The sequence below is a fragment of the Molothrus aeneus genome, chromosome 1, assembly GCF_037042795.1.
Source record: "Molothrus aeneus isolate 106 chromosome 1, BPBGC_Maene_1.0, whole genome shotgun sequence".
Lineage (NCBI taxonomy): Eukaryota > Metazoa > Chordata > Aves > Passeriformes > Icteridae > Molothrus > Molothrus aeneus.
This window is the reverse complement of record NC_089646.1, coordinates 25,071,231-25,097,618: the sequence shown is the minus strand read 5'-3', so window position 1 is coordinate 25,097,618 and position 26,388 is coordinate 25,071,231. Positions and strand designations below refer to the sequence as shown.

At 38.5% G+C, this 26,388-nt stretch overlaps 1 protein-coding gene across 1 annotated transcript in view; it reads right to left on the bottom strand.

Annotated features, from left to right (window-relative positions):
• The window catches only part of PPP1R9A (protein phosphatase 1 regulatory subunit 9A), a 130,587-nt gene that overhangs the window by 5,647 nt on the left and 98,552 nt on the right, over positions 1 to 26,388 (bottom strand). The window contains exons 8-19 of the mRNA XM_066553506.1: positions 23,547 to 23,600; positions 21,466 to 21,695; positions 20,003 to 20,099; positions 19,699 to 19,870; positions 15,372 to 15,529; positions 14,498 to 14,798; positions 10,323 to 10,410; positions 10,145 to 10,222; positions 6,764 to 6,962; positions 4,090 to 4,209; positions 2,192 to 2,215; positions 838 to 1,020 (exon numbers count right to left, since the gene is read on the bottom strand). Of these exons, the coding sequence (XP_066409603.1) occupies positions 838 to 1,020; positions 2,192 to 2,215; positions 4,090 to 4,209; positions 6,764 to 6,962; positions 10,145 to 10,222; positions 10,323 to 10,410; positions 14,498 to 14,798; positions 15,372 to 15,529; positions 19,699 to 19,870; positions 20,003 to 20,099; positions 21,466 to 21,695; positions 23,547 to 23,600 (1,704 nt within the window). The remainder of the gene's footprint in view (positions 1 to 837; positions 1,021 to 2,191; positions 2,216 to 4,089; positions 4,210 to 6,763; positions 6,963 to 10,144; positions 10,223 to 10,322; positions 10,411 to 14,497; positions 14,799 to 15,371; positions 15,530 to 19,698; positions 19,871 to 20,002; positions 20,100 to 21,465; positions 21,696 to 23,546; positions 23,601 to 26,388) is intronic.

Genomic DNA, 26,388 nt, shown 5'->3' with positions numbered 1-26,388 from the left:
TGTAACAACAAAGTGAATCTGTCACGGGCTCAGATATATCACTGATGTGCAAGTATTCCACTTCATGCTTTCCACTTCTAGAATATTAAAGATGAGACCTCATTGCCACCACCAATGTTGATTTTGTTGATCAAATAAGGCAAATAAACTATTTTATTGAAATCATCTAAGTCAACATAGAATAAGATTTCCAAATTCTCACTGCTATGCCTTAGTTCACCAGCAGTATTCTAAGACACTTATAGTTAGTGAAGTGCCATCAAAAATACAGAAGGGAAATACAAAACTTGGACTTTCAGATCTACTGAGCTTCCTGCAACTCCATTCTGTATTTTTGACTGAACAAGGCTCATATTTTAAAACAGGAAACGATGCATACTTTATACATCAAAACTGCATTTAGTTCTAACACACTACAACTTATCAGCTTATGCCTCCCATGTCCCATTAATCCATTCTTCCCTTGCTACTTCTGATATATGTCTATTCACTGTCTTCTCAGAATCACCCTTTCACAAAATAGAGCTGGATGAGAAATATGTGCATGCAAATACCACTTCCACACGCTGCTGTATGATTTGCACATGCAAATATGGGTACATTATATACACCAAGAATTTTCACAAAGCAAATGCCTTGCATTTCTGAAGCTTCTGAATCCAAGTGCATATGGGAATTTCTTGAAGTGTTGCTGTGGCTTTATACTTTATTATTCTGGCTTTCATGACTCCATACACAAGGATTTGCTGCTTTTTGGGTGAATTCTTACTGCCTTTGAGATGACGTAAAGTGACGAAAAATACTATGGCTCACCTTGAGGCCCAGTCAGTTAATTACCTTGAGCTTACTGCCATCCAGCTGAAGGAGATGCTCCCCATTAATGTTCTGGGCATTGAATTCAGAAACATACTGTTCAAGGTTCAGGCTCATCAACCAGTGGGACACCTGCTGCACGCTCCACTCATGAACAGCACGACTCTGACACTGACTGTGCTTCGGGGACTGTCCATCGTCAAGGATCTGTGACAAACATGTTCCACGTTATTATTAAAGGGTAACACAGATGAGTAACAACATTTTTCTGCACAAACTGCCAGCATCAGAGCACAGGTATCTGGACTATCTTTGCACTACAATAATAACGATTTCACCCTGCTATATTACATCTCTATCTAACCAGACACCTAAGAATGAATCACAGAATCAAAATAAACTATAGAATCACAGAAGAAAAAGGAATTGGCATTCCTTTAAACCCAAGCAGGGACTGAAATGGCCAGATGGCACAATTCAAACCATGTATGCTTCCATTCCCTCACAAGATTTTTTCCTTCAAATTAGCAGATTTCTAAAGGATGGAATGAATTGCGCATTCCACTTCCTGGGCTCATTCACAGATCTTTATTATTTGTTTAAGCTTTTAAGAAAGTATCAGGGGCAAATACAATCCGCAGAAAGCCACTCTAGAGTTCAAAGTGATGAAATCAAACAGCTAGCAAGACTGATACTGTCTATGGAAGAAGACTTATGAGATGACACAGAGGACTGGTACGGAACACACAGGGATCTCACAGCCCTGGCCCTGCTCTCACCACATTGTGCTGCTGTGGCTGAGAGCACAAACCCCACCAAAAAGGGCAAGTGTGGCATCAACTGCTGGAGCAGACCCATGTCGCTGCTCCGCCACTTTATTACACCCACGGGTGTGCCAGTGGGGCCTGAAACAAAAGCTATTCTGTCCTGGCTGTAGACAGCAAAGCAGCTGCTACAGGCTGCAGCAGCTGTCTGCTGTTAGAGCAGCTTTTACATCAGGATAGATGATGCTGGGAGCTCTCTCAGCTTCTGGCTGTCCAATTGTCAGACCTGGGCACTATCATTTTCTTTTGCTATTGCCAGCATGAGCTCAGCACAGCTGATGCCTGGTCTGGTAGATTTGCTTTGACACTGACCCGTCTCCTGCTTCCAGCATACCACAAAAACTGCAGTTTGCTGTGGCCTTAAAAACTCTCAGCAACAATGAGAGGGCAACTCAAGACATGGAAAGAGGAGCCAGTGACATCTGTGTGTTCTGTGCCAACAAGGGTGTTTGCCACACAACACCACAAGACAAGAAATGTGACTCTGCAAAAGAGACAGTGCGTTGCCACAGGAGGGTCACGCGATTCACCACAACAGCACGCTAGTATCTCACCTCATCATCAATCATATCCAGGCTCTGAGTGAGGGAGCAACAAAGAAACAGGAAAGAAAAGCATTATAGAAACAAAATACCAAACACATAACAGCATGTAAAAGTTCAGGCAACAGCAGCACCAAGGTTTGCAAACAGATATGGCTACTATAAACCAACAAGAGTTCTTTAAAAAGAATTATTTCCAGAAGCAAAGAGGTTGTGTTGAAAACTCACCACACACATGATTTGACAGCTAATCTGACACTTCATCAATGAAACCCTTCTAGAGTTCCTGATCTTGACACCCTAGAACTGGTGGGAACCTCTCTGATGGCTCCAATTTCCAAGAGCAAAAGCTCCTTAATTAAAGCAGAACTGACTGCAAGAACTGGGGTCCCTCCCCATGCTTCAGATTTTTCTTTTTCTTTAAATGCTGATGGGGCTGCGCAGGAAGCCAGAGCAGAGGAGTGCTCACAGCAGTGTGCTGTGGAAGGCTGAGGAGCAGCACCAGCCTCCTCCCTGCCCAGGGTGGCCAGGGAGGTTTCCAGGGCAGCTCTTGCTGAACATGCTGTCTCATCTGGAGGCAGCAATTTGGCACACAGCAGAGGATGGAGAAAACACATTCATTTTCATGGACCTGCTCAGGCTTGGTATTTTAGAAGTAATAAAGTAGAGAGCTGAACACGTAAAATGAAAGGATTTTCAAGCTTTTAATTCAATACCACTTACAAGAGGACATTGCCACAATCAAATACATAAGGAGAATTAAACATGGTAAGATAATGAAACACATTATCAAGATAGTACTAACACTAATAAAGTGCAAGTGATGACTTTGCTATTTTCAGTAATTTACAGCAGATGCAGACCTCTGTGCTGTCTCCTTTTGTTATAAATTTTTGCCCTTAATTACCTGCAGTAAAAGCAACCTCAAAAGAATGGCGGGGTTTGTAGACTTGCAGTCTGGCAAATAGAGTTGCATGAAACAGCTCTCATTCTTTAAACCCAAGTAAACCATGCAGGCAGTAATAAAAAACCTACCTATCATTAAAACAACAAAAAAATGGTATAAAAGGTATAGATACTTCAAGTTCTCCCTCTCTAGTAAAAACAATTTGGCTCAAATCTCACATGAAAAATGTGAAGTTCTTATGAAGCGTTTGTGAAAGAAAAAATGCACACAAGTTTCCTGACTGCACAGGATGTGCTGTCAGCTACTGTGAAATTGTACAGCCTTACCCACAACTGAGTTACAAAACTAGTATCTTAAGAAGAGTATTTTCAATAGATTATATTCAGCTCAAATATGTCACCAATTTACAGGGTTAGGAATGCCTTTTTACTTTATCATTGTATGAAAAATCTCTGGTTTGGAGTAATTGATTTCAAATCCACTGTGCAAAGCAAGCACAAAGAATGCAAAGTGGATCAAGACATACACATTATAATCAATACACACACATTCAGGTACAGTAACACACAATTACTGCATGTACAGGTCATTCTACCAGGGTAAAAACTGGGTAGGTGAAGGTGCCTTACATCTCAACTACATTTACCAAACTGTACTGTATGTTTGGTATATCAAAACTGTCTCAGGCCTAGTTTAGTGTATTTATGTGTATATCTCTATCTATGTCCATATGTACATACTTAATAAAAATGTACTGGCAGGTGTGAGGATATAGCATCTCTTAGGACACCAACTGCATTCCACTTCCCCGTGATAGCACCACAGGGCATTATTTAAGTTGTTATTATATGAACAAGAAAAATCTTAATTTAGAAACCAAGAATAATTTCTGTCTCCAATCCTACTGCCTAAAACCTTTCCTTTATTATTTGAGTAATCAAGTGAGATACCATTGGAAAAAGAAAACAACTTTTTCCCAAATGAAACAATTTCACCCGCATACCTCATCTGATGACAGTGCTAAGGAGTGCGAGAAGCCTGGTGTTTTAGGTTCTGCTCCTAAACCACTCAAATCAGCTGAACTTGTGCTGCTGGGACTGAAATCATCATTGAATGTGAAATTCTGTGGAGAAAAAGAGAAGTGAGAATGAACAAATTATTGTTTAGATGCATCTAAAAGGGGAATTTGCTTTCTGTCTTCCATGTTGGCATAGCTCAGGAGTGATTTCAATTTTTTACCAAACCAACCACAATACACATGAGGAAGCCTAATGTTTTACATTGTTACTATTTACAGGATGCACAGTATTTTTACCACTCTCTACTTCATGAGACACCTTTGCCAGCTTAATGCCTCATGAATAACAAAGGTGTCTAAAAGCAATTTCCAGACTCTTAAGATGCTGGCTCTCATCCTGGAGCTAAATTACTGCTTCTGCAGGTTAATCACTAGCATTTGCTGTCCTGCAAATACTTAGGAGAAGCGTAGCACAGGCAGTAGCACAAAGAACAGGACAGAGAATTAATGAATAGACAGAAGTGAAAACTCCTATTGAAAGAGCAAGGAGAATATGCTGTGAATCCACTTCTGAGTCCCAAATAATCTCCTTGAAAAGTGGAAGAATCCTCCCTCTTTGCCTATGCCTTTAGAAAAAAACTGAAAGTAAAAAGTATCTTTGGATAGTGAATATTATTTACTGAACTAAAAATCATGAAACAAACTTTGTTTTTTCTTAACAATGCAATGAGATACATCACATCTTACAGCAAATAATAGCAAAAGCAGGCACATATTTTTCAGGTATACAACAAAATTACCATCAGAATAAGACAAAAATTAACAAGTATTTCACACTAGAGGGAGAACAATGAGAAAACCAAAACATATAAAAGATTAGGGACACCATGATAATCCATTTAACTTGAATACACACTTGACAATACAGAGACCTCGACTGTCTACTCTAACATCTAAATGAGTATTAAATCCAATTCATCTTTGACCTTCACTTTAGAAACTGAAACAAGAGAAACAACACAAAAAAGTTATCCTTCTATCTGCCCCCCTCAAATACTTGACCTGTCTTTCCTGAAAATACGAAGACTACCAAAAATATCAAGTGTTGGTCCTCTTAGTTTTGCTGGAAATCCAACTAAATATTGGTATCATGCTGTGCTTTGAAAGCCTGAATAGCAGTACAGAAACTCTTAATTTAAGAGCCTGTAAACTTTACAGAGAACATAAGAATATTTTTGTCATTTTTCTCTCACCTATGTTTAGAATTCCTGTTCTGTTTTTCCCAGCTCTTTATAGAGGAGAAGAAAATCTGAGCAGCTTCCTTAGCTGCTTCCTTAGCCCACACAGCGTTCTTAGGCCAGGAGTTCAACAGCTCTACCTCCTGTTGTGTGAAAAAATATTTTTCTTTTTTAAGTACTCTGATTTTTCTTTCACCTCTATTTTCTGCAAGCCTTAGGTTTACAAAGATTTTAATTTTCAAATTTAATTTTCTACAGCAAAACCACAAAATAGCCAAGGCCTGGTAATAATTAGGATAGTACCCATAAACTCAGCCTAATACTGTCTAAAAGGGTGTGCTTTTTCCCCTATTTGAAAACTATTTTTAAACAATGTTTGCTTAAATACATAAATAGGATTTATGGGTCTATTTTTTTTTCCCTAAAAGAGAAGAGATAAGCAAATAATTTCTGTTCAGAGACTTCAGTGATGGTCTTCTCTGTCAATCTGATTTGGGCTGCTGTAAGCGTTGTGTTGCTCTCCTTGCCAGGTAACACAAGAACAGATATGACCTTGCACAGCCAAGAGCACAGCAGAAGTAATGCATCACCAGCTTTTGGCATCAAAAAAGTATGAAATGCCTGTGGAAACTGCTATTATGAACATGCATTTGGTGATAGAAGACAGAGAAATGAGATTTCTGATTCATATTCCTATATGAAGTTGAGAACCGTATCTGCTTCTTTTTACCAGACAAATATAAAAAAAATCAACTGCTGTAAGTCACAAGAAGTTACAGGCAAAGAAATATTTTCCAGAAGTGAAAACAAACATGAGAAAGCTAAGTATAATACTATAAATAAGGGTTATTTAAGGAATTGTCATGCTGAAACATTCATGCACATAGAAAGGAATCACACAGATGTATTAAATTGCAATATTTCATATTTACAGTTCAAGCATCTTCATACAGAGAATTAAATCCAACATCCAGCATGCATGACAAACAGATTTCATTACTGAGGGAAAAAAGGCAGATGACAGCATACAGCATTTCTTCGCTTGCAAACACCTCATTTGCACATGGGTATTCCCACTACCAGTCCTGAAGAATGAAGAAAAGATCTATAACTGAATACACAAATCTAGCATTTGTTCAGTGGATCCAAATGCTAATTTCCACTGGCACCGCTTGCTTTTGTTACGGTACAGCACACCACAGTTAGTTTACTGGAGTAATGTACATTAAGACAGAGTAAAAAAGGTAGAACAGGGAATGTACAATGACAGAGATGTTCTGCTCGGATGGGCTGTTACCGTACAATGAACACCATGCACTGTTTATTGTAGTAGTCACATATTGGCCTGTTCTTTTTTCCAGAATCACAAAGCCAATTATGCCACTCAACACAGTGGGAATAAGGTAGTTTTTATTTTCTACCTTTGACCCTTTTTTAGCTGGGCTTAAATTTTCAGAGGAAGGTTCAGTTGAGCTGGTAGGCGACGGCAGGTTGCTGGAAGAATTGGATCCCTTGCCGCTCTCTCCATACCATGTGAATGGTACACAGTGTGGGAGAGAGGAGGATCGCTCTGCTAAAGATTTAGTGTTTGCTGGTTTCTGCAGCATCTCTCTGACAGTCCTGTTTAAGAGAAAGGAGCAGGAATATGCATTAGATTATAAAAGAAGGGGAAACAAAATGCCACAGAGGCAGTTAATTGTAAAGAGTGACATTCCCTGTAGCTGTGACTAAAGAACTGAGTGGCATGCAGCTGGTAGGGGCATGCCTGAAATATCTCCTTCAGCAAAAGAAAAAAAGCATGTTCTTTTGATTCTTTTTCTAACTCAAGCTTTCTTAAGACAACATACACCCAGCAAATGGAGACAGATGCCAGCTGAAAATGCCTATACTCCCACTGATCGGATGAGAACCAGCTCCTGTCAAGAAGCCACACGTTGTGTTTGTGCATTTCTGAGCCCCAGTAGTACCCCAGCATGATTAAATCGTTAGACTCAGCACTGACCCAAGTGGGCCCTGGTTCTCAGAGAAGATCTGGCTTGGATTTTGAGCACAGGCAGAATGAGTCAGATGCACCTGTAGCCATCTATGGAGAAGTTCCTTTGTTACAACAGCTAAATACACATGAAGTACTTATTATCTTGCTTTTAAATTAATTAAATAATTAGAATATTAATGGAGAAAAATGAAAGAAACATCTATGGGACTTTATCAAATTCTCTCTTTGTAATAGCAAAGATTGCAGTAATCAAGTCAAAGGTAATGTCTATTATTATTATATAATTATGCCTATATTATTATGCCATAATATTATAATTATGCCTATAATGTTATGCCTAAATTTTATTTCCTTATATATAAGGAATACATATATAATATAGCATTAGTATAGTACATTAATTAAAAAGAATTATGCAAAGTGTCTGCCTCCAAGAATTTATGCATGTATCAGAGAACCATATTATTTACATCAACATATATATTATTCAGAGCATTAAAATCCCACTGTTCTTAGCAGCCATGTGTAAATAGGGTGTAGGTACATCTACCTCAACATCTACCTTCTGGACAGCTTCTAAATCATTATTAACATAATAGACCACATATTTTGTGAAATCTCTTTTCTGTATGGATGAAAGTGAGGCTGTCAAAGGACCCCCACCTATGGAAGCAGAAGGACAATCTGTTTAGCATTTAGCAACCAAATACTCCATTTAGCAACTAAAAGAAAGGTGGATGCATCTGACCCAGTCCTTTACTTCCCTCTCATCGCCTTATCTTGCTTGAACATATAAAGTAAACAAAAATGTTGCTCAAATCACTTAACTTCATGCAAGAAAATATATGCTCCTTACTCAAATGGGGCATTTTTTCTTATCTGTAGCATTAGTGGTAGTTTCAGGAAATAATTTGGGATTTTTTTTACACATCCTGAGTGCTACTTCCTGGGAATGGCAAAATAATGCATGCAACCCTCATCTGACAACATGATTAATTCTACATCAATGAGTTGCTGTAATGGACATAATTATAACAGGATGCTGTCTTTTCATTATCCTTCTTTCAAAGAGCTTATACAGCTTTGGACTTGTAGAGAGAACATCCTCACATTTCTTGTGAGGGAAATCCTTTGGAGTCAGTAACAAAAGTAAGGGCAATGCCTGTTTAAAAAGTTATGCTGAAACAGTTACGCTCCAGTTAACAGAGGTTGAGTAAGAATGACAAATACAAATTTCAACTTTGAAAGCAGTATTAAACTCTGCTTTTAGCAAATGTAATTGGGATACGAACTGTATTAAAGAAATATTAAAAAACAACACAAATAACTGATTTATCACATGGACTAACAAGCAACTGATCTCTACACTGAGATCTGCTCTCTCTAAGGAAGACACCTGTGAGATCTCACAAACATCGGCAACATCCTGTGTTGGCGTAAGCGTCATTCAAGGTCTTAGAAACAAGTACACATTCATTTCCCCCACCCTATGGCTTGGTATCTAAATGCTGCATAATGTCTAACACCCTGCAAAGGGCAATAGCTGCCTCACAGCCACATAAAGTTCAGAGGTTTGGCTTTAAGAAAGCTCTCCCTGTCACTAGGGAAAGCCAGCAGTATCACTGATACCATGTCAGCTGTGAGCAGACGCACTGGGACACGTTTTCTGACACCAGCAGAGAGGTGATGGCTGCTGCCTGAGATCACTGAAGATCCTGCCAGATATTTGCAGAATACAAATGTACAAATGTATGCTGAGACAGAACACTGCACTTCAGCACAGTGTGCCTGAGGGAGTAAGGAAGGTTTCTTTTGCTTTTCTGATGGAGCTGCACAATGTACTTGTCACTGGCTCTCCACATACCAGACTGTCAGTAGAAATGCACAAATGGCTACATACTGATTTTCCATCACAATGTTTTTTTTACCTGCATTCAAACTCTGCTTTCTCCCAACAGCTCTTTTATCATGTCGTTTTTTGCATTGTTTTATGTGCAGAGTTTTTGAGTTGCTATGTTCTTTCTAAACTTTTGGAACATACTAAGTTTGCTTAGCCCTCCTGACTTTATTTTGCCTTTCATACTTGGAACCAGGTATCATGCTGTGATCTTGTCAGACTCATAGGTATGTAAGGAGAGGCCTTCAGTAAAAATCTACACTAGCTTTTGCAGAGATTGCATCCTGTCATTGTGAATATTCATTTATTTATTCAGAATTCCAATGCTGGTGATGTTGTGTCATCAGATCTCTCAATTCCTTGCCTGAAAGTTGTTGATGTGACATGCAGTCAGCATTTTTCCTATTTTTCAACTTAAGATGTTTATCTTCAGAAAAAAAAAAAACAACCTTCTGAAAGCATTCCTAGTGTGGGTGCTGCAAAGCTGCAGTGAACAGCTGCTGCTCAACCTCACTTAAAAAAAAATGTGGAATTGTGTCAAGGTTTGGTTTGGAATTGGTTCATGGACATTATTAACTGACTGGGTGCATCTTGTAGGGCTGCTCTGAAAATCAATTTCTTCAAATCCTATTAGTGGATGCAACAGCAGCAGTTGGATTTGATGATTCTTGCAAGTCACTGCCAGCTTGAGAAATTTTATGATTTTATGACATTATAAACCTCCAAGTATCTTTAGATTATATGTCAGTCTTTTGTGAGCCAAGAAATCTATTTGTAAGCTCAGGTTATCTCAAAGCTTAACACTTATTCATGAAGTCAGTGGGACTGTTAATATTCCATCTGCTAGGATGATTATGTTTTTCCAACATTTCTGGCACACAATTTCTGCATCCCCAGTCTCACCCATACCTAGTGCCACAGGCCACCCTCATAGCTTCTTTCTCCTTCCGCTTCTTGCCCTTGCTTGAACTCCTTCTCAAGGGAGCCCTATAAGAATATTAGAAAACATCAGGAAACATCTTAGAAATTTTACTTCCAATCCTTTTAATGAAGAAGAAAATATATTTTAAATAAAAAAAATGCTTACCCAAGATCTGCAAGTTTTCTCTTTAGTTTTTCTGTGTGCCCTATAGTAGGGCCAGTTGTTCTTGCTGCCTGAGCACTTGTGGCACCATCTAGGATACATTTTTACATGGAAGAATGTACATTATTAATTTTAATTGGTACTTTCCATCCAGAACACTTTGTGTATCTTTTCATAATTAGATACCTATTCATGTACATGTGTGTGAGTACACAATTTAATTAGGGGAATTCTCATTTTTAGGAAGATGGTGTGAACAGGAATAAAAATAAATAATTTCAGAATTCAAAAATACACAAAAAATTTAATTGAAGAAAACCAAAAGTTAACATTGATTTAGTTTTAATGACTACGTAATAAATTGAATAAGATAAAGTATTAATAGGCAAACATTCCAGTAAATGCCTTTTTTAAACTCAGCAGTAGTTTGCTTATGTTTGTTTTTACAGAATTCATTTGGTATGTATGCTTTACTTCCAAAATTACTCCTAAAATTCTTTTTCAACTTTGGAACCCAGGGTACCTTTTATGATGGGCATGCTATGAAATAGTTAATCAGCTTAGCCAGAACATCTTTGTTAAACTAAATATGTAACCTAAAATCTAACCATTCTCAATTAAAAAACAAACAACAACCCTCCCCAAAACCTAAATGTAGCTTAGTGAATAAATCTGCCTTTAGGCATTTATCAATTTTTGATCTCTTCTGCCAATGCTATTAAATCCTAAAGAGGAAACAGGCTGCAGTATCTATAAAGCCAAAACAATGAACCTGAGTCTGGCAAACATCCTGTGAAATCTATACAGAAACTAAAAGAATACACACTACTGTGTGTTTAAAAATTCAGACACTGTGGCACTTAAACATAAAGAGTGTTCCCAAATACCCTAGAGGAAGCAAATGAAGGTCAGTCATTCATGTCACTTGTGGTTTGGTGGCTTTTTCAGTGTGACCTCAGACATACACAGCTTCTAACTGGAAGCACTGCTGGGTTTGTGGACTTCTCCTAGTGTTGCTGACTTAAATGAAACCCTCAAAATTAACCCCAAGCACCACAGCACTATCACAGGACAGTCAACTATGTGTACAGAACTTTGTGTGTTGCTTTGTAGATAGTATCTGCCCAAGTTTTCATTTGAGCAAACAATTTAGTGTGCAATTAATTGGTTAAATCCTCTGAAAAGTAGGAAAATAAGCCTTTTGCAATACCCACACTAAAAGCCATACTATTTCCACCAACGCAAGTCCTTATGTTAAAAAAAATAAATTTCAAGAACAACTAACAAGCAACCTCATTCCAAAAAAGAAAACAAAAGAAAGGAATACGAAGAATGACAAAGGCAAGATGAAGTCTCTGAAGAAGAAATTCATTCCCCAAGGAGGCAGAGGAGAACTTTAGGCAATGCACACTTTGCATCAACCCTACACTGTGCACACTTCTTTCCTGTTTCCTCTAACAGTTTCTCTTTCACCTTTAATGCACACTTCTCATTTAACCACTGCCAAAATCATCACAAGAATTAAAACTTGCAACATTTATTTTCACACTAGCTATTAACAGGCAAGTGGGACAAATGGCTTTCAGGGAAAGGGGTAGTGGGTTTTTTTGAAGAATTTCTTACTGAAAATTGAGAATTTATAAAGTACAGTGGTTTTGTATTAGGCAAATAATTAAAACATTTAGTTGATGGACACTTTGCTGGTGTAGTAGGAAAAAAAAAGCCTGGAGAGCTTAGCTGGAATACACAGCAGCTACTTGGAATGGCAAATTTCTGTTCAAGCTCTTATATCCCTATGATCCCCCTCCCACACAGCTGGGGCCAGCCAGGGCCCTTTTAATAATGATGATTTGCTGAGGAAAATATTTGTGCTGGCTATGGGACATAGTGGAGCACGGATAGGTCCCAAAACCAGCTTCAGTGGCAGTGTGGATCTGAACCTACAGGGTCTGGCATGCTTGCACATGGCAGAGACCAAGCACCAGAGGCACAGGTGCCCTGCCTGGGCAGGATGGGACTTTGGCCACCCTGCTTGGGTGCATCTTCCCTGGCTCCTTGAAGTTCTTCAGAGAAGGTAAGGGAAAGCTGGTTTCTCAGAACAAATCACACAGAAGTTGTTTAATCCACCACCTCCAGCTGAGAGCTGCAGTAATGTGTGGCTGATGGATGTGGAAGGCCCTAGACCTCAGTCCCCTGCCCAGGGGCACACAGCACTTGCAGCAGCCTCACGTCAGTGAGCACTGCCCACTGCTGTCACCTGGCAGCTGTATCAAAGGATGCTGCTGCTGCTGCACAAACCAGGCAAAACTAATGAAAATCATCACATATACATGAAAAAGCTGTGGTTCTAAGCTCATAATTTTGCAAAGAAACTAATCTCATGCCACTTCAGCCCTTCCCACAACACTGCAGGATCTTGTAAGAAAAAGAAGAAAACACAAATGTGAGCTTGCTAATGCTCACTTCTGCTATTGAGAGACTAACTTATCGCTGTGTGTGTCCACAGAGGTGCTCTCTTTCCATTTCTAAAAAATCCCTCCTGAACACATAAAACAAATGCATTGTCTTTTTTTATTTTCTGAGCTGTACGAGTTTAACAGTCAAATTAACAATCATTTAAAATAGCATTGCTGCAACACTTGTTACCAAATAACTTGTTTCTTTTTTTAGTAGGACTTACTAAATATGATTTTTTTTCTACTTGAAATTATATTGCTCTGGTTAATTCTAATGTATTACTCAGAACCTAGACACACCCAAAAGCATTGGTTGTTTACTTAACAGTCACAATGAGGAAAGCATGACAGCAATATTTAGACAGAGATTGTTTGTCAAACCTAAAATGGAAAGTGTGACACAGTGGGTGGAATGCAATGCCCTATTCCTTTCACTACAAGGTTTGTTTCCACCAAATTTTTTATCAATGAATTTTTCATACATCACTTGGAAGTGCAGGATTTAGGCCTTCCCTGACAAACCAATCACACATTCAGCTGAGTTTCTGAAGTCACAATCTTATGTTCACACCCTTATTTTTACTTGCAAAACTCAAATATTGAATTTAACTTGGAATCCTTAACAATTTAACCTAGTTACAGCTAGCAATTTCAGAACTCATGTAAAAATTCTTGCAATATATTAACCTCTCCTAAATTCAGTAAAGTTTCATAATGTTGTCTTTTATGAACCTGTGTGAAAGCCCAGTACAAAGATGAAGAAGAAATAGGGTTTAAATCAGTAGCAAGTCAGACACACTAACATATCTCTTCAATAAATTGTTTTTTTCAGTTAATTCAAGCAAGCCAAAGTCTGTTATAAATCTTTCTAGAACTAGTCCTGCAGACCTCACTTATGAACAATTTTTTTTATTATGTGTTTTAACTTATGTGACAGTTTGAGAATGCAAGGTGCATTGCTAAGAATGCTGAAGTGGTGTCAAATGTTAATTCTGAATTTGAAATGCACCTGAAAAGAACAGCTCAGTGTTCAGCAACATATTGTTAATTCTTATAATAAACTGGAATCTGAGACATACACCTGAACTACATATGATTGCACCCTGTTTCATCCACCTAAGAGGAAAAAAACAGAGTCAAGAGTCTGAATCAAATTAGTAACAATGAGGCCAATCTCTCCAAGAAATTACTTTATTTTTTTCTGTAAATGAAAAATCTCTACTAACCTCTCATTAAACCTAGACTTTGCTTCCTCTCAGCAATTAAAAGCTACAATCTGCTGTTCTTGCTTTACACTCCTTTCTGCACCCTCCAAAAAAATCATCTAGCAGTGCCAAAACCACATTATTTGAGTAAGTACACTGTGTTAAGCATGTTTCTAATATGGAGGTGACCCAAGATCAAATAACATTGTTTTTTTTTTTAAAAACCACAATACAACGTTTTCTTAAGGGCAAATTCCCCGTTTTTTTTCAGTGAGTTCCAAGAAAGCCTGAAAAAAAGAAAGTAAGCAGTTCTCTATTCCATTTTAAACTTTATCCTTCTCTTATACCATCATACAAGATTATTTTAAAGTTTTTGGCTTCCAGGAAGACAAAAGAAATTACAAGATGATGACCTTCTAGTTGCTAAGGTACTACTGCACAACAAAAGGCAATAAAGTAGATAGCTGTTAAGTGAGCAAAATAATGCATCAATTTATTGTAAAAGAAACAGTAATACCTTTATCCTGTAAAATATTCCTGCCAGCTGGGTGATGCAAAGGAGATGCTTCAGAGCTGTGCCCAGATTTTGAAGGAGAAGAAAGTGGAGTGTCTCCCCGAGCATATGGGGAAAGGACACCTCCTTTGTGGTGCTGTTCTTCTTCTTGGTTTTCAGTTAGGTTGTCAAGTGAGATTGCTGCACTGCTAGCCACGGGGGAGAGGGAGGAAGCACCAGAATCTGATGCTGGTGAGGATGCTCTCATGCATAAGGGCAGTGGTGATTTTGAAATGTGCATGGGACTACTGTAACTGTGTGATGGCTGTTGGTATAAGAGATTATAAAGCAGGTTATACCACTTAGTAAGCAAACAGAGCAAGATTTACTTTGAACATGCAATTCTTTTATTCATTATTTAGCTTTCTATTTGTACGAAATGCTGTAGCAGTTCAAGGCATTACCCTTTGATGCTGTTTATTGGTACAACACAGTGTTCTTTATTGGCATCTGCTTTCAGATGAAGTCAGAATAGGGCAAAACAATGAGCAAATATTGTATCAATTGTGGTAACAAATTAATAAATAGAGAAATGCACAATTCAAGCTCCTTTCACCTCCTGCATAAATGAAAAGACCCGCTCTGCGTTATAAAGCACATGTAAATCAAAAAGACCAGGATTCCAGTTAAAACACAATAGAACCAAAAAACCAGGTGTGCTGACTCAAAAGGAGACTGGACTTGCACATCACTCAAGTACATTCACAGCAGACCGGCCACAGAGAAATAAATACTGCCTGTGCTACAATGAAAAGATGAAGACAGAGGATGAACTGACCTACAGGGGCAACCTAGCACTCCCCAGGAAGCTGGAAAGAGAAGGTAGAGCCCTTCTCACCTTTCGCTCCAGGCTGTCCTCGCCATCAGTGGAGCTGATGCTGTCGTACAGCCGCGTTCTGGAAGGCCTCTGCCGCTTATTCTTCACTGAGAGCTGAGCTCGAGTCTTCAGTGCCTTGGAGTCCAGTCTCTCTGTTTCTGGAACTGCTTCATTGAAATCTGTATGGAAATGTGATTTGAAACTGTTTAACAGAAGTATCTTTCATTACTTTTCCTAAGAAAAGGAATTGTACAAACAATTGCAAGCACATGCACTTTGCATAGGATCATAGAATAATTTAGGCTAGAAAATACACATTTTACTTGTACCTGTACTTTCGTAACTCCTATAGTATCCCCAGAAAAAGTTATTTGCATAAACAAGTTTATCTGTACAGATTCAGCAAGGGCATACAAAGAACCAACTGCAGATATTTCAGAATTCTATGAAGTATTCCCACTGTTACACAGATGGCCACACAAACCCAGCTGTACCAGCCTCGAAAGTAGATCCACTTAGACTCCCTCAGAGGGAGTTACATGTGCTTGACCTGCAGAGAGTTCTCCTCCACCAGGGCATAAACATCATTGTGTGATAAATGAAAACTGGAAAAGTATTTAATAGAAAAGAACAGAACAATGAAACCATCTTACTTGCCTGGCTTCAAAGACACCTGATTCACGAATGTCTCGTGAGCAAAGTATACTGAACACTTCATATATGACTTGCCTCTACACCTAAAACTAACATAGCTGTACTTGTCTTAGCTATCAACCATCTACTCAAATGAAATCTGAGTATTGCAGTAAATTTAACATTTTACAAAGCTGCAGTGACTAAGACTAAAAATATTTTAAAAGGCGCTTTTGTATTTTATACTAGAAAAATAACAGATTCTTATGGTTTAACAATTTTTTTTCAACCCTCACAGTAAAAAGCATAATCCATTAGACAAATTTACTTTTCTATATACTGCATTCAGAATACACTAATTAATTAAAATCTGATCTTACAGATATTTTTGCTTTTCTTCAATGTGTTAAGAGTTAAATTTTATTTCACATGATACTCCAGAATAATTAGCATTGTCTGACTTGCAGTGATGCTTCTGCCCTAAGTATCCACAGGAAAACTACACATGGTTATTATAGCTTGAACCGCTTGTATTTGTTCTTTGTACAGACTTCTGTACATCCCTTTGTTTCACTGCTGAAATGATGCAAACTATAAACACAGGACTGAAAATGGTATTTACAGAAGTGCTCATATGGGCCTTCTTAAAGCAGAAGACCATCTGGGCCTGGAGTTTCCTACTTCCTGCACCCCATCTTGCCCTGCTTTGTTGCAGTGGAACTGGGCTGCTGTCAGATGGTCTCTGCCCCAGCCACACGTGCTGCCACCCCCAGTCCCAGCTCCCTCTTCTGCAGAGTGGCTGGCCCTCACAGCTCCCAGCACAAACCCACAACCTCACATGATGCTGCGGTAATCTCCCAACCCACTGGGGTGTCTGGAACATCTCTCACATAAAAGTCATAACAGTTCTTATTTCACTCCCAGAGTCAATGTAATGAGACTTTCTTTCATCAGACGTTCAACCACTTGACTCCAATGTTCTTCCATCTGAACTATTTCAGTACCACTGTGAAGCAGGGAAGAGCTCGCCTGTACTCCCACTGTTTTTCCATTAGACAGGCGACAGAGTTTAAAATCTCCTTCTGTGAACTGACACATCCCTGGGTATCCAAAGACACCCAGAAAGTAGAGACACAAAGTGCTTGAACAGGAACTTGCACAGAGATGTCAAAGTCTGAGACTGCCAAAGTTGGCCTCAGCACTGAACTGTTTAGATTTCAAACCACTGACTCCTGCCAGTAAACAGCCTGATTGTCTACTGCAGACACAGCTCATCATCACTGAATCAGGAGGCTACAATGCACTGCTGGGCTCTCAGAATAAACCATGTATTTGTAAAAGAAATGCAATCCATAGTCTAGTATTCCCTGGCAAAGCAAAGGAAGAATTATGTGGGCCATGGTAGTTTTGATTTTCTCTTTTTAACTTCCACTGATGTTACTGGCAGCCCCTGAAGCTCAGTGTGAGGTTATGTTACAGCTTGAGGAGCCTTGGCAGGATGCTGAGCACGGCCAGAGCACTGTGCAGCATCAGGAACTGTAACACTCAAATGTTTGCAACCACCAGGCTGCATCCTCTGCTCCTTCCCAAGTCCCCAACCATGCAAGAATGCAATAAAACACCTCAGGTCACACTGAAACAAAAATATACTTGATACAATTTTAATTAAAACATTGTATCTTTACATACCCTAATTTTTTGATGATAAACAGACCTGCAAACCTCTGGACAAAATTCTGGGATGTGGCTGTCCACGTGCAGTCCTACCCCAGGAGCCTAATGCAGAGGCTTGATCAAGAAGCATGTGTTATGCTTGCCAAACATGAGCCAGAAAAGAGACTGGAGCACCTATGTGAATGTCACAAAGGCAGTGTGCACAACCCACAGCACCACAGGGACTCTACTCACCTCCAGCTGTCCATCATGGACAACTCCCCTCTCCCTCATAGCTCCTCTGCAAACACCCATGGGTTGATGGCAAGTTCTTTTCTTAAAAGGTTTAAACAAGAGTGATACAGAGACACAGGCTCTTTGCAGAGCAAGTATCACTACGTTAGAGTCTGATCCAGACCTCAGAAACTGACACAGAATTTACTGGAAAGGGTATATGGAAGTCAGAGTGCTGCAGCATTTTTAAAGATATACTTATTTATAAAAATGAGGTTTTCTCCCCCTTATTAGAACCACAAATGCAGCCTGGACTCTAAGGTCTAACTATGTAGCTTCTGCTTTCAAAAAATCATTGCCGATTACCAATTTTTCCTAGCAAATAATTTGTGCTAGTATTCATGTGGTTAAACTTGGGCATTTAAATTCAGAGATCATCTAGTCTAACACTCAGAAATAATTAACACTGGTAACATTTCTCCAGGAGGACATTTTTGGAATTAAAAAAGGCAGCTCTTGGAAAAATTTCATGCAAATGCATTGATTAAAACCCATAATTTTGAAGCACTGACATGCAGATTTTTAATACTCTACTAAGAACTTCCATCTTTTTAGAATTAATTTTAACATTTTTCTTTTTTTTTACATGTAGAAATTCTCAGATTTTAGCTCTTGAGCCATAGATGTGTGTTGACATTCTTACAACAGTACATGTAAGCATTTTTCTGAGTCAAGTGAAGAAAACATAATTTCTTCTCATAAAACAAACTACTAGAAGGATTTGTGTTAACAGCACTGCTAAGTATTAAATGTTCTATAACACTTACTGAGTGTCTATGGCAGAAATACAGCCTTTCTTGTCATCCTGGGTACTTTTCTGAACTTCAGAGATTTCATTAAAATTAACACTTGACAGAAAAAGCAGGTCTGTGAAGATTTGTGGAAACCAACTGCACAAAGTCTGCATATCACCGAATACCATTTCAGCGGGACTAGCTCCTTTTTATACACATACCTTGTTAAAAATATAATTCATATTGATTTGTTTGTAAGGCAATATTGCCGGTGTCCACACTTGAAATGACTGCTAAAATATCAATATTAATAAAACACCTCTGTGGTGGCTAGAAATTAGAAATTAATGTATTTCATAATGTATTTCTTTTTTTTTCAACAGAGAAATAAATAATGTTACAGTTTCTAGGAATCCTGGGCTCCATCAAAAGCAGGGTGTGACCTCAAAGGAGGTGATTCTGCCCCTCTGCTCTCATGAGACCCCAGCTGGAGTGCTGCATCCAGCTCTGGGACTCCCAGCCTAAGAAGGACATGGAACTGCTGGATCAAGTCCAGAGGAAGATCATGATGTTGATAAGGGGACTGGAGCACCTCCCCATGAAGACAGCTGAGGAAGTTGGGGATGCTCAGCCTGGAAAAGAGAAGGTTGTGCAGAGACCTCATAGCAACCTTCCAGCATCTGAAGGGGCATACAGGGAAGCCAGAGAGGGACTCCTTGTCAGGAACTGTAGTGACAGGACAAGGAGCAATGGTTCACACTGAGAGAAGGGACATTTAGGTTGGATATGTGGAAGGAATCCTTTACTGTGAGGGTGGTGACACACTGGAACAGGTTGCCCAGAGAAGCTGTGGCTGCCCCATCCATGGAAGTGTTCAAGGCCGGGTTGGAGGCAGCTTTGAGCAACCTGGTCTAGTGAAAGGTATCCCTGCCCATGGCAGAGGAATTGGAACTAAATTATCTTTAAGGTACTTCCAACCCAAATAATTCTATAATTCTATGGTTCATAGGAGTTATGGTTTGGCTCAAACAAACCTTGACTTAAGCCATCCAGGCAGGTCACTTGCTTAGTATCTAGATTTTCCACTGGATCTCCTCTAGAAACTTCTCCAAAAGATGTCTGCCTTTCAAAAATGTTGTTGTTATTGTTAACCTGGCTTCCATTTTGCTTCATTAGCCTGAAAACTTCTGCTTCCAAGTCTTGTATCTGAAAGAAATTCAACACAGTATTACCAAAAATATTCACCCCAATATACCCTCCCCATTAGAGATGCTGTTTTTCCAGAATATCACACAGAATTGTCTCATTCTTCAAATATAAAGAGGAAATGTTACTCACACGAGCTTGTAAGCCTTGAACCTCTACAAGGTGTGCTTTCTCCAAATCTTCTATTTTCTTGCGTTCAGCTTCCTGGCGTTTGATGAAGTCAAGTTCTCTTAGGGGAAAAAAAGAAGATGTATTTGCTGTCATCAAAGCAATCAGAGTGAAAAAAAAAATATTTGCTACTCATCAGAAAAATCTGTCCCTGCCAAACAATTTATTAGTCACTTAGTAAGAACTATGAAACTGCAATCAGGACAAAACCCTAAGCAATTAGGCTAAGGGAATATGCTAGGCAATAATATAAAAATGGCAAGAGCAACTTATCTGGAAAAAAAAATCTCAGTTCTTACTAATAATCAAAATATCTAAACTGGTTTCTTTTCCTAATCTGTCTTTACAACAAAACCAACATAGCTCAGTTTATGCTTTTCTATGTTGTAGGACATAGAGCAAAGTCTCTGTTTTACTAGAGTATGACTGTGCTCCTTTCACAGAATGGACAACCTGTAAGTTTGCAGGTACAAATTGAATTTTCTAAAGGAAATATGTCACGTCAGTTAAGGAGTCCGAAGTATTTAAAAACAACTGACTAGATCTTTTACTAATATAAAGCAGAATGTCAATGGAAAGCCATCCAAACTCATTCTTGTGATTTGCCCTATCTCTTTTTATTTTGAATATCAAAGAAATTTGTGACAGAAAACACACAGGATACAAACTAGTTTTGGAACAGTCATGAAATTCCAAAATAGGTAATGATATTTTGATACTCTAACCCCCTTTTTAATGGGACAGGATATTAATTTCTGCAATCCCAATTATCACGTGACATTGCTGCATGTCTTTGAGTTTTCCTCTTTAAATAAGTTTATTTCAGCAGAAAATGAAAAAAGCTGCTGCTGCAAAAAAAAAAAAAAAAAAACAAACTGGGGAATGGAAGCTGTTATAGAAATATAAGATGTTATTATTCTTGCTAGCCACCAGGGAGAGGGGACCACATGAAACAGAGGGGGCCAGGAAATCAACTCAGCTCAAACATTCTTGGCATCTACAAGAAGAAGAAAAATTAAATGTAAAATGCAACAAAACAATATTCCTTTTGATGTTACATTAGTACACAGCAGAAATGAATCCAGCTGATACAATACACATATAAATTGCTGCAAACTTTGGTAATTAAGTGCTTTACTGTAATTACTCTTAGTTGTTTGCAATTACATTGAGCTATTTCCTAATTCTGAAACATACCAATCTGGAATATTACAGACTAAGTCTTTATTTAGGTACAGTATGACTACAGCTTGAATACTAGCATTTTTCCATAATGGAAAGTGTCCATGCTTTTCATGAATAAAAAAGTGGAAAACAGTGTTTACCTTACAGGTGTTTAACAGTGGGTTTCATATTTCAAAATATATCACATACATGTTTTCTAACTGGCCACTAAGTCATTTGCTGAGCCTGGTGTAGCTGCTTACTTTTGCTGAAAATCCTTGATTAATTTCTTTGCCTTGTTATATTTCTTCTCCAGAGCCTGATACTGGCTTTGCGTCTCCTTGAGGTGCTCATTCACTGTGTGACACAGGGTCTGTGCCTCAATCCAATAACTCTCTAATTTCATCATCCTTTCCTTATTCTCCTCAATGTTCTGCTGGAGTTGGGTCTTCTCCAATTCCCACCTCACCTTCTCATTCTCAGCAGCCTGCAGCTGAACAAAGGAGTGGAGATGCAGTCCATGAAAAGCTGCAAAGTGCAGCCTAAGAGTTCAGGATTAATTCAAACAACACAAATAGAGAGAATCAGTAAATCAGTAACTACAATAGTAATATGCTGACAGTGGGAAGAGTGTTCCAGGACAAAGAAAACAGGCTGATACATGTATTATTCTTCCTCATAAAACCAAGCAGAGTTTTTGCTCAGTGTTCCAGTGCAGCCTCTGTGCTTCTCTGGGTTATACTAACCTGACTGGCTGACATTTAAAATGTCAATAGTGGAGTACCCAGACAAACTGCAGGGTTAATCAGCCAGCACATGGGATGCATTTTGCTTTGTGCATGTGACTCAGGTGCTATAAGGCATTTACACACTTTCAGAAAATGATGACATTTCTTATTTTGGGAGGGGGGAATTTGATTTCCAGATTTTTTTTGTTTGTTTGTTTTTTGTTTTAGTGTTCTCATTTTCTAACTGAAGCTACCTGCAGGTTTCAGTGTTTGGTGCTGGATAAAGGTAGGGTTATACAGCATCTTGTGGGATTTAGTTCCTATAATTTAGTAAACAAAAAATGCCTTAACATCCCTGTTTATTCATCAGGAGTTCTTAATTTGCTCTAGGCAGTTCTGCTAGCATTATGGATGATATACACAAAAAAAATTAACTTGTTTGCAGTTTTATTAGTAATATACCTCAATGAGTCACATTTTCTTCAGCTCTATTGAAAAGATGAGGTAAAAAGGTCCAAAACTAAAAGGCACATTAACCCTAATTTTGCAAATGGATATGCACAGAGGAATGTTTACACCCACACATTGATGCCATCAAGTCAATGGGCCTTGGCACAATCCCAAGGGATCGACTGTGTGGCTCCAATTGCTAGATTTGAACTGGAAAGCAGAGAAAGAAAAGATTTTTGACTTTCTGGACTGAGACAGGACAACAGAAATTGTCCTTGCAGAAAACAGTTGCACTCTGATTTTTTTTAACAGTAATTTATGCAGATTTGATAAACACTATGCAAAATACAAAATAATAGTGAGTGCAAATGCTGCTGAAAAGAAATAATAATCTAAAATGTTTTCTTGAAGTACAATTTTCTCTTTTTCTTATTTTTATTTCCTTTATAATATACTCAGACTCAAAGAGAAGGATGTCATTATAAATCCTAGTATTGCTGAACTACTGAATAATCAGTTAGGTTCCCATAAAGGTTACCCCAGTACAAAAAAAAAACCAATTCTTTTTTATTGCTATAGCAAATTTAATTTATTAACTAGAAGCTGATTGTGAGGTAATATTTTCTTTTAAACTGATCCTATTTTTCCTTCCTAGACTATCTTTTAAAGAGAGCTGCAACAATATGAAACAATACTTTTTCTTCTGTATATAAAAATAATTTCTAATAAATTCCTTTAAACAAATCGGGTTTTTAAAAAATGTCAATATTGGAAAGTAGCGCAGGGATACTTTAACATCACTTGTAAATAAAAATCTACTAACTTCAACTTGAACATTCAATCCAAATATAATTTTAAAACCTGAAAAAATGCATCAGAAATTTAAAACTAGCAATCTGCCATTTAGTAATTATGATACCCCTTAAAACATATGTTTAACTGAAGCTACAAAAGTTGGCAATTTCTTTTAATAGCAGCACTTAAGATTTTTACTCGAAACTTGGAATAAAGAACATACACCAAGACAAGATTTAGCTGAGCCACTGTGCTTCTTAATCAGCCTTTAATAAGGATGGTGACTTCTCCACCCACATAAAGATACATCTTCAGATCTGATTTTGCATAAAGAAAAAAACATTATGCATTAACCATATATTGATTCTTACCTTTGTCTTCAGCTTCTGAATTTCAGCTTCTGTAACTGCATGTTTGATTTGCAACTAGAATTGAAAACATAAAATAAACAAGTGAAGTCATAGAGAGTACTCCGGTATTTTTAAAACCTGTGCTGCAAGTTGAATACCTTATTACATAGCAGAAGGCCCCGAAGAGTGCTGCAGTGCAGTAGATTGTAAATTAAAATGTCTAGCTTGCAAAATGACTCAGTCTGTGCAACCTAATTAAAGATAGGATGCCGTCTAACCACTCATAATTTCAAATCAGAACATCCAATCTGTTTAGCAAAACCAAATGTCTTATGTTTAAAAAAATTAGATGTTATCCTGCTGGGCTTTGCTCTCCCCTGATGTGAATGTGAAATATATCCCAGTGCTGAAAGTCCCACTGCACTGATTAAAGCAGGCACATTACAAATAAGCAAACATGGAAAGAAGTGATTTAACATCTCAAGAAGTCAGGAAAACCTTGAGGGAAGATTCCAAACATTTATTTCATGCAAGAAGAAAGGTAAACTGATGCTATCTTTCACCAACAGCTGGAGTTACTCTGCACAAGCCAGCTAATCTCAGTTGAGGGCAGTTACACGGGGAAACTGTAAATAACAGCAACAGCATTCAAGCAACAAAGCGATTGCAAGCAGATTAACAGCCCAGGCAGTGTGCTAAAGGTTGTAGTTACATCACCAAGCAGCAACAACAACAGGGGATCTGTACAGGGAAAGGGTTGGTGTGGAGGACCTGGCTCCCACCTGCACACCTGCTGTGGGATTTCTTCTGTTCTAAGCTACATTAGTCTGTTCCTGTGGAGTGAACAGCCTACTACAGTCTACTACTCTGAGTGTATCAGGCAATGTCCTGAAACATCTTTAGTTTTACCATAAAGGTCTGCTATTCACAGGCTCCAGGAACACTCTGAAGTACAAACTGAACCACATCTCCAACAGCATGACCCTAATCCAAATGGAAATGATCATGCACATGTACCCAATACTGGCCTGCACCCAATCCCTGCTGCTGTACTGTTTAAAGCAAGCAGCATGGACAAACTACTGACAGGCCCCAAAACCTCACACTGAGTCAGTGACTTGGGTATGTTGGGTATGGAGCTGAGGGCAAGGTCAAAAAGTGAATTACAGCCTGAGCCAGCACTGCACTGGAGATAAGGCATCGTCTATTATTTATGAATAGGAGGAAAAGCTATGGAAAAGCATGTTTTACATGCAGGTTACTTCTTTTACAAGACAAACATGAGCTTTTGGGAATAGTTTATGTGAGCTAATAGAGTATGTGAGGTCGTTGTACTGAACCAGAAGCTAACATCTCTGGTGAAGCAATGGCTACCTTCTTGAAGAACCAGCTGTTAGTAAGAAAATGTGCAAATTAATCAAAGGAGAAGTTCTTCTGGGAGAAGGGAATAATTTTCAAAGTAACTGGAGCTATCACTGAGCTGACCACTATAAGTATGTCTGAAAAATTCTAAGCCAATTTAGAAATTCGCTTTTCCTGAAGTCTCTTGAATGCCCCTTCTTGTGGCACAGGAAATGCACACTCTCAGATACAGTTTGGTTTGCAAATCAGCCTCAAATTATCTACTGAATAAACCTAGTCGTTTAAGGTGGAGAATTCCTCAATTTATGCTGGCCAGAATAAAGGAGACACCGATTCACCACTTAGGAATCTTCTTTCAAACATTCATTTCTTGGTCATGGTTTCCAGCAGACACTGTAAGAACTTCTAATCCCCACAATCTGTTACTTATGCTCACTTTTTGACTTTGCACTGAAAAGTGGTACAACTCTTCCTGTGCTCAGTGAGAGCAGATGTAAGATTCCATGTGAAATGAACTGAACTGACTACAGCAGCTTGCAGAGACACAGGTAACCCTGGGATCACGGGGCTCCTGAGCAAGTGCCACAGGGGAGCAGGGCTACTGCTCCAGGATGGAGAGGTGCCAGTGCAGCTGGGAACAGGGCACTTGGCAGCCCTGGAGCTGGTCTAATGGCAAGAAGTTACCAGTGATGCTACTGCACCTAGTAGGCCAGGAAGCTGAGAAGGACATACACCTTTTTATCTACATATTAGAGGGAAAAAAGGAGATACTTCAAATAACATTTGCAAGAGGTTACTTGCAATTTTTGAGCTCAGTCATTCCAATTTTCAGAGATTGAGAACTGGTTTTTCAACCCATTGCACTCCTGTTAATAGTGAAAAATTATTAAAGAACCATCTCAAAACATCATGGTGTTTATAAAATGCCTAACCTTTGCTTAGTTCTGCTACACTGTCCTGGGATGAGATAAAATCAGGGGAATAATGGATGAGCTAGAGTTTTCCCCTTTTCAGACTTGATAATGGCATCAAAAAGCCAAGACTCAAAGCTTAGGCTACCTGCTGACAGTCTACTCCCATCTCTTCTGAAACCCCACAAATCCATATGGAGCACTTAAAGAGTTTATTATTACATACAAATAAACTCCAAATTGTTGCATAAATGACAATCTGCTCAGGTACAGATGGTTTTTAACAGTTATTTTTGTGTTCTCTGTTATTAAGTCAAAAAAATGAATACTGAGTACCCAGTCAGATCATTGAATCAGTACATGGTACAGCAGATCCCACTGAGGCAGAAGAAAGAAGACACTTTTCTGCTTAACAGAAAAATGTGTAGCTCGATATCTGCTTTTTTTTAAAAAAAGAACTAATTATGGTTGTAGAATAGATGAGAAATGCTAACACATTTTTAGGTTAGACTAAAAAACAAGCAAGGTCAACTATTTGGCAAGAAAATCTGGACTCCATAGCTAAAAATTTTTAAGCAAGTTTACTAACA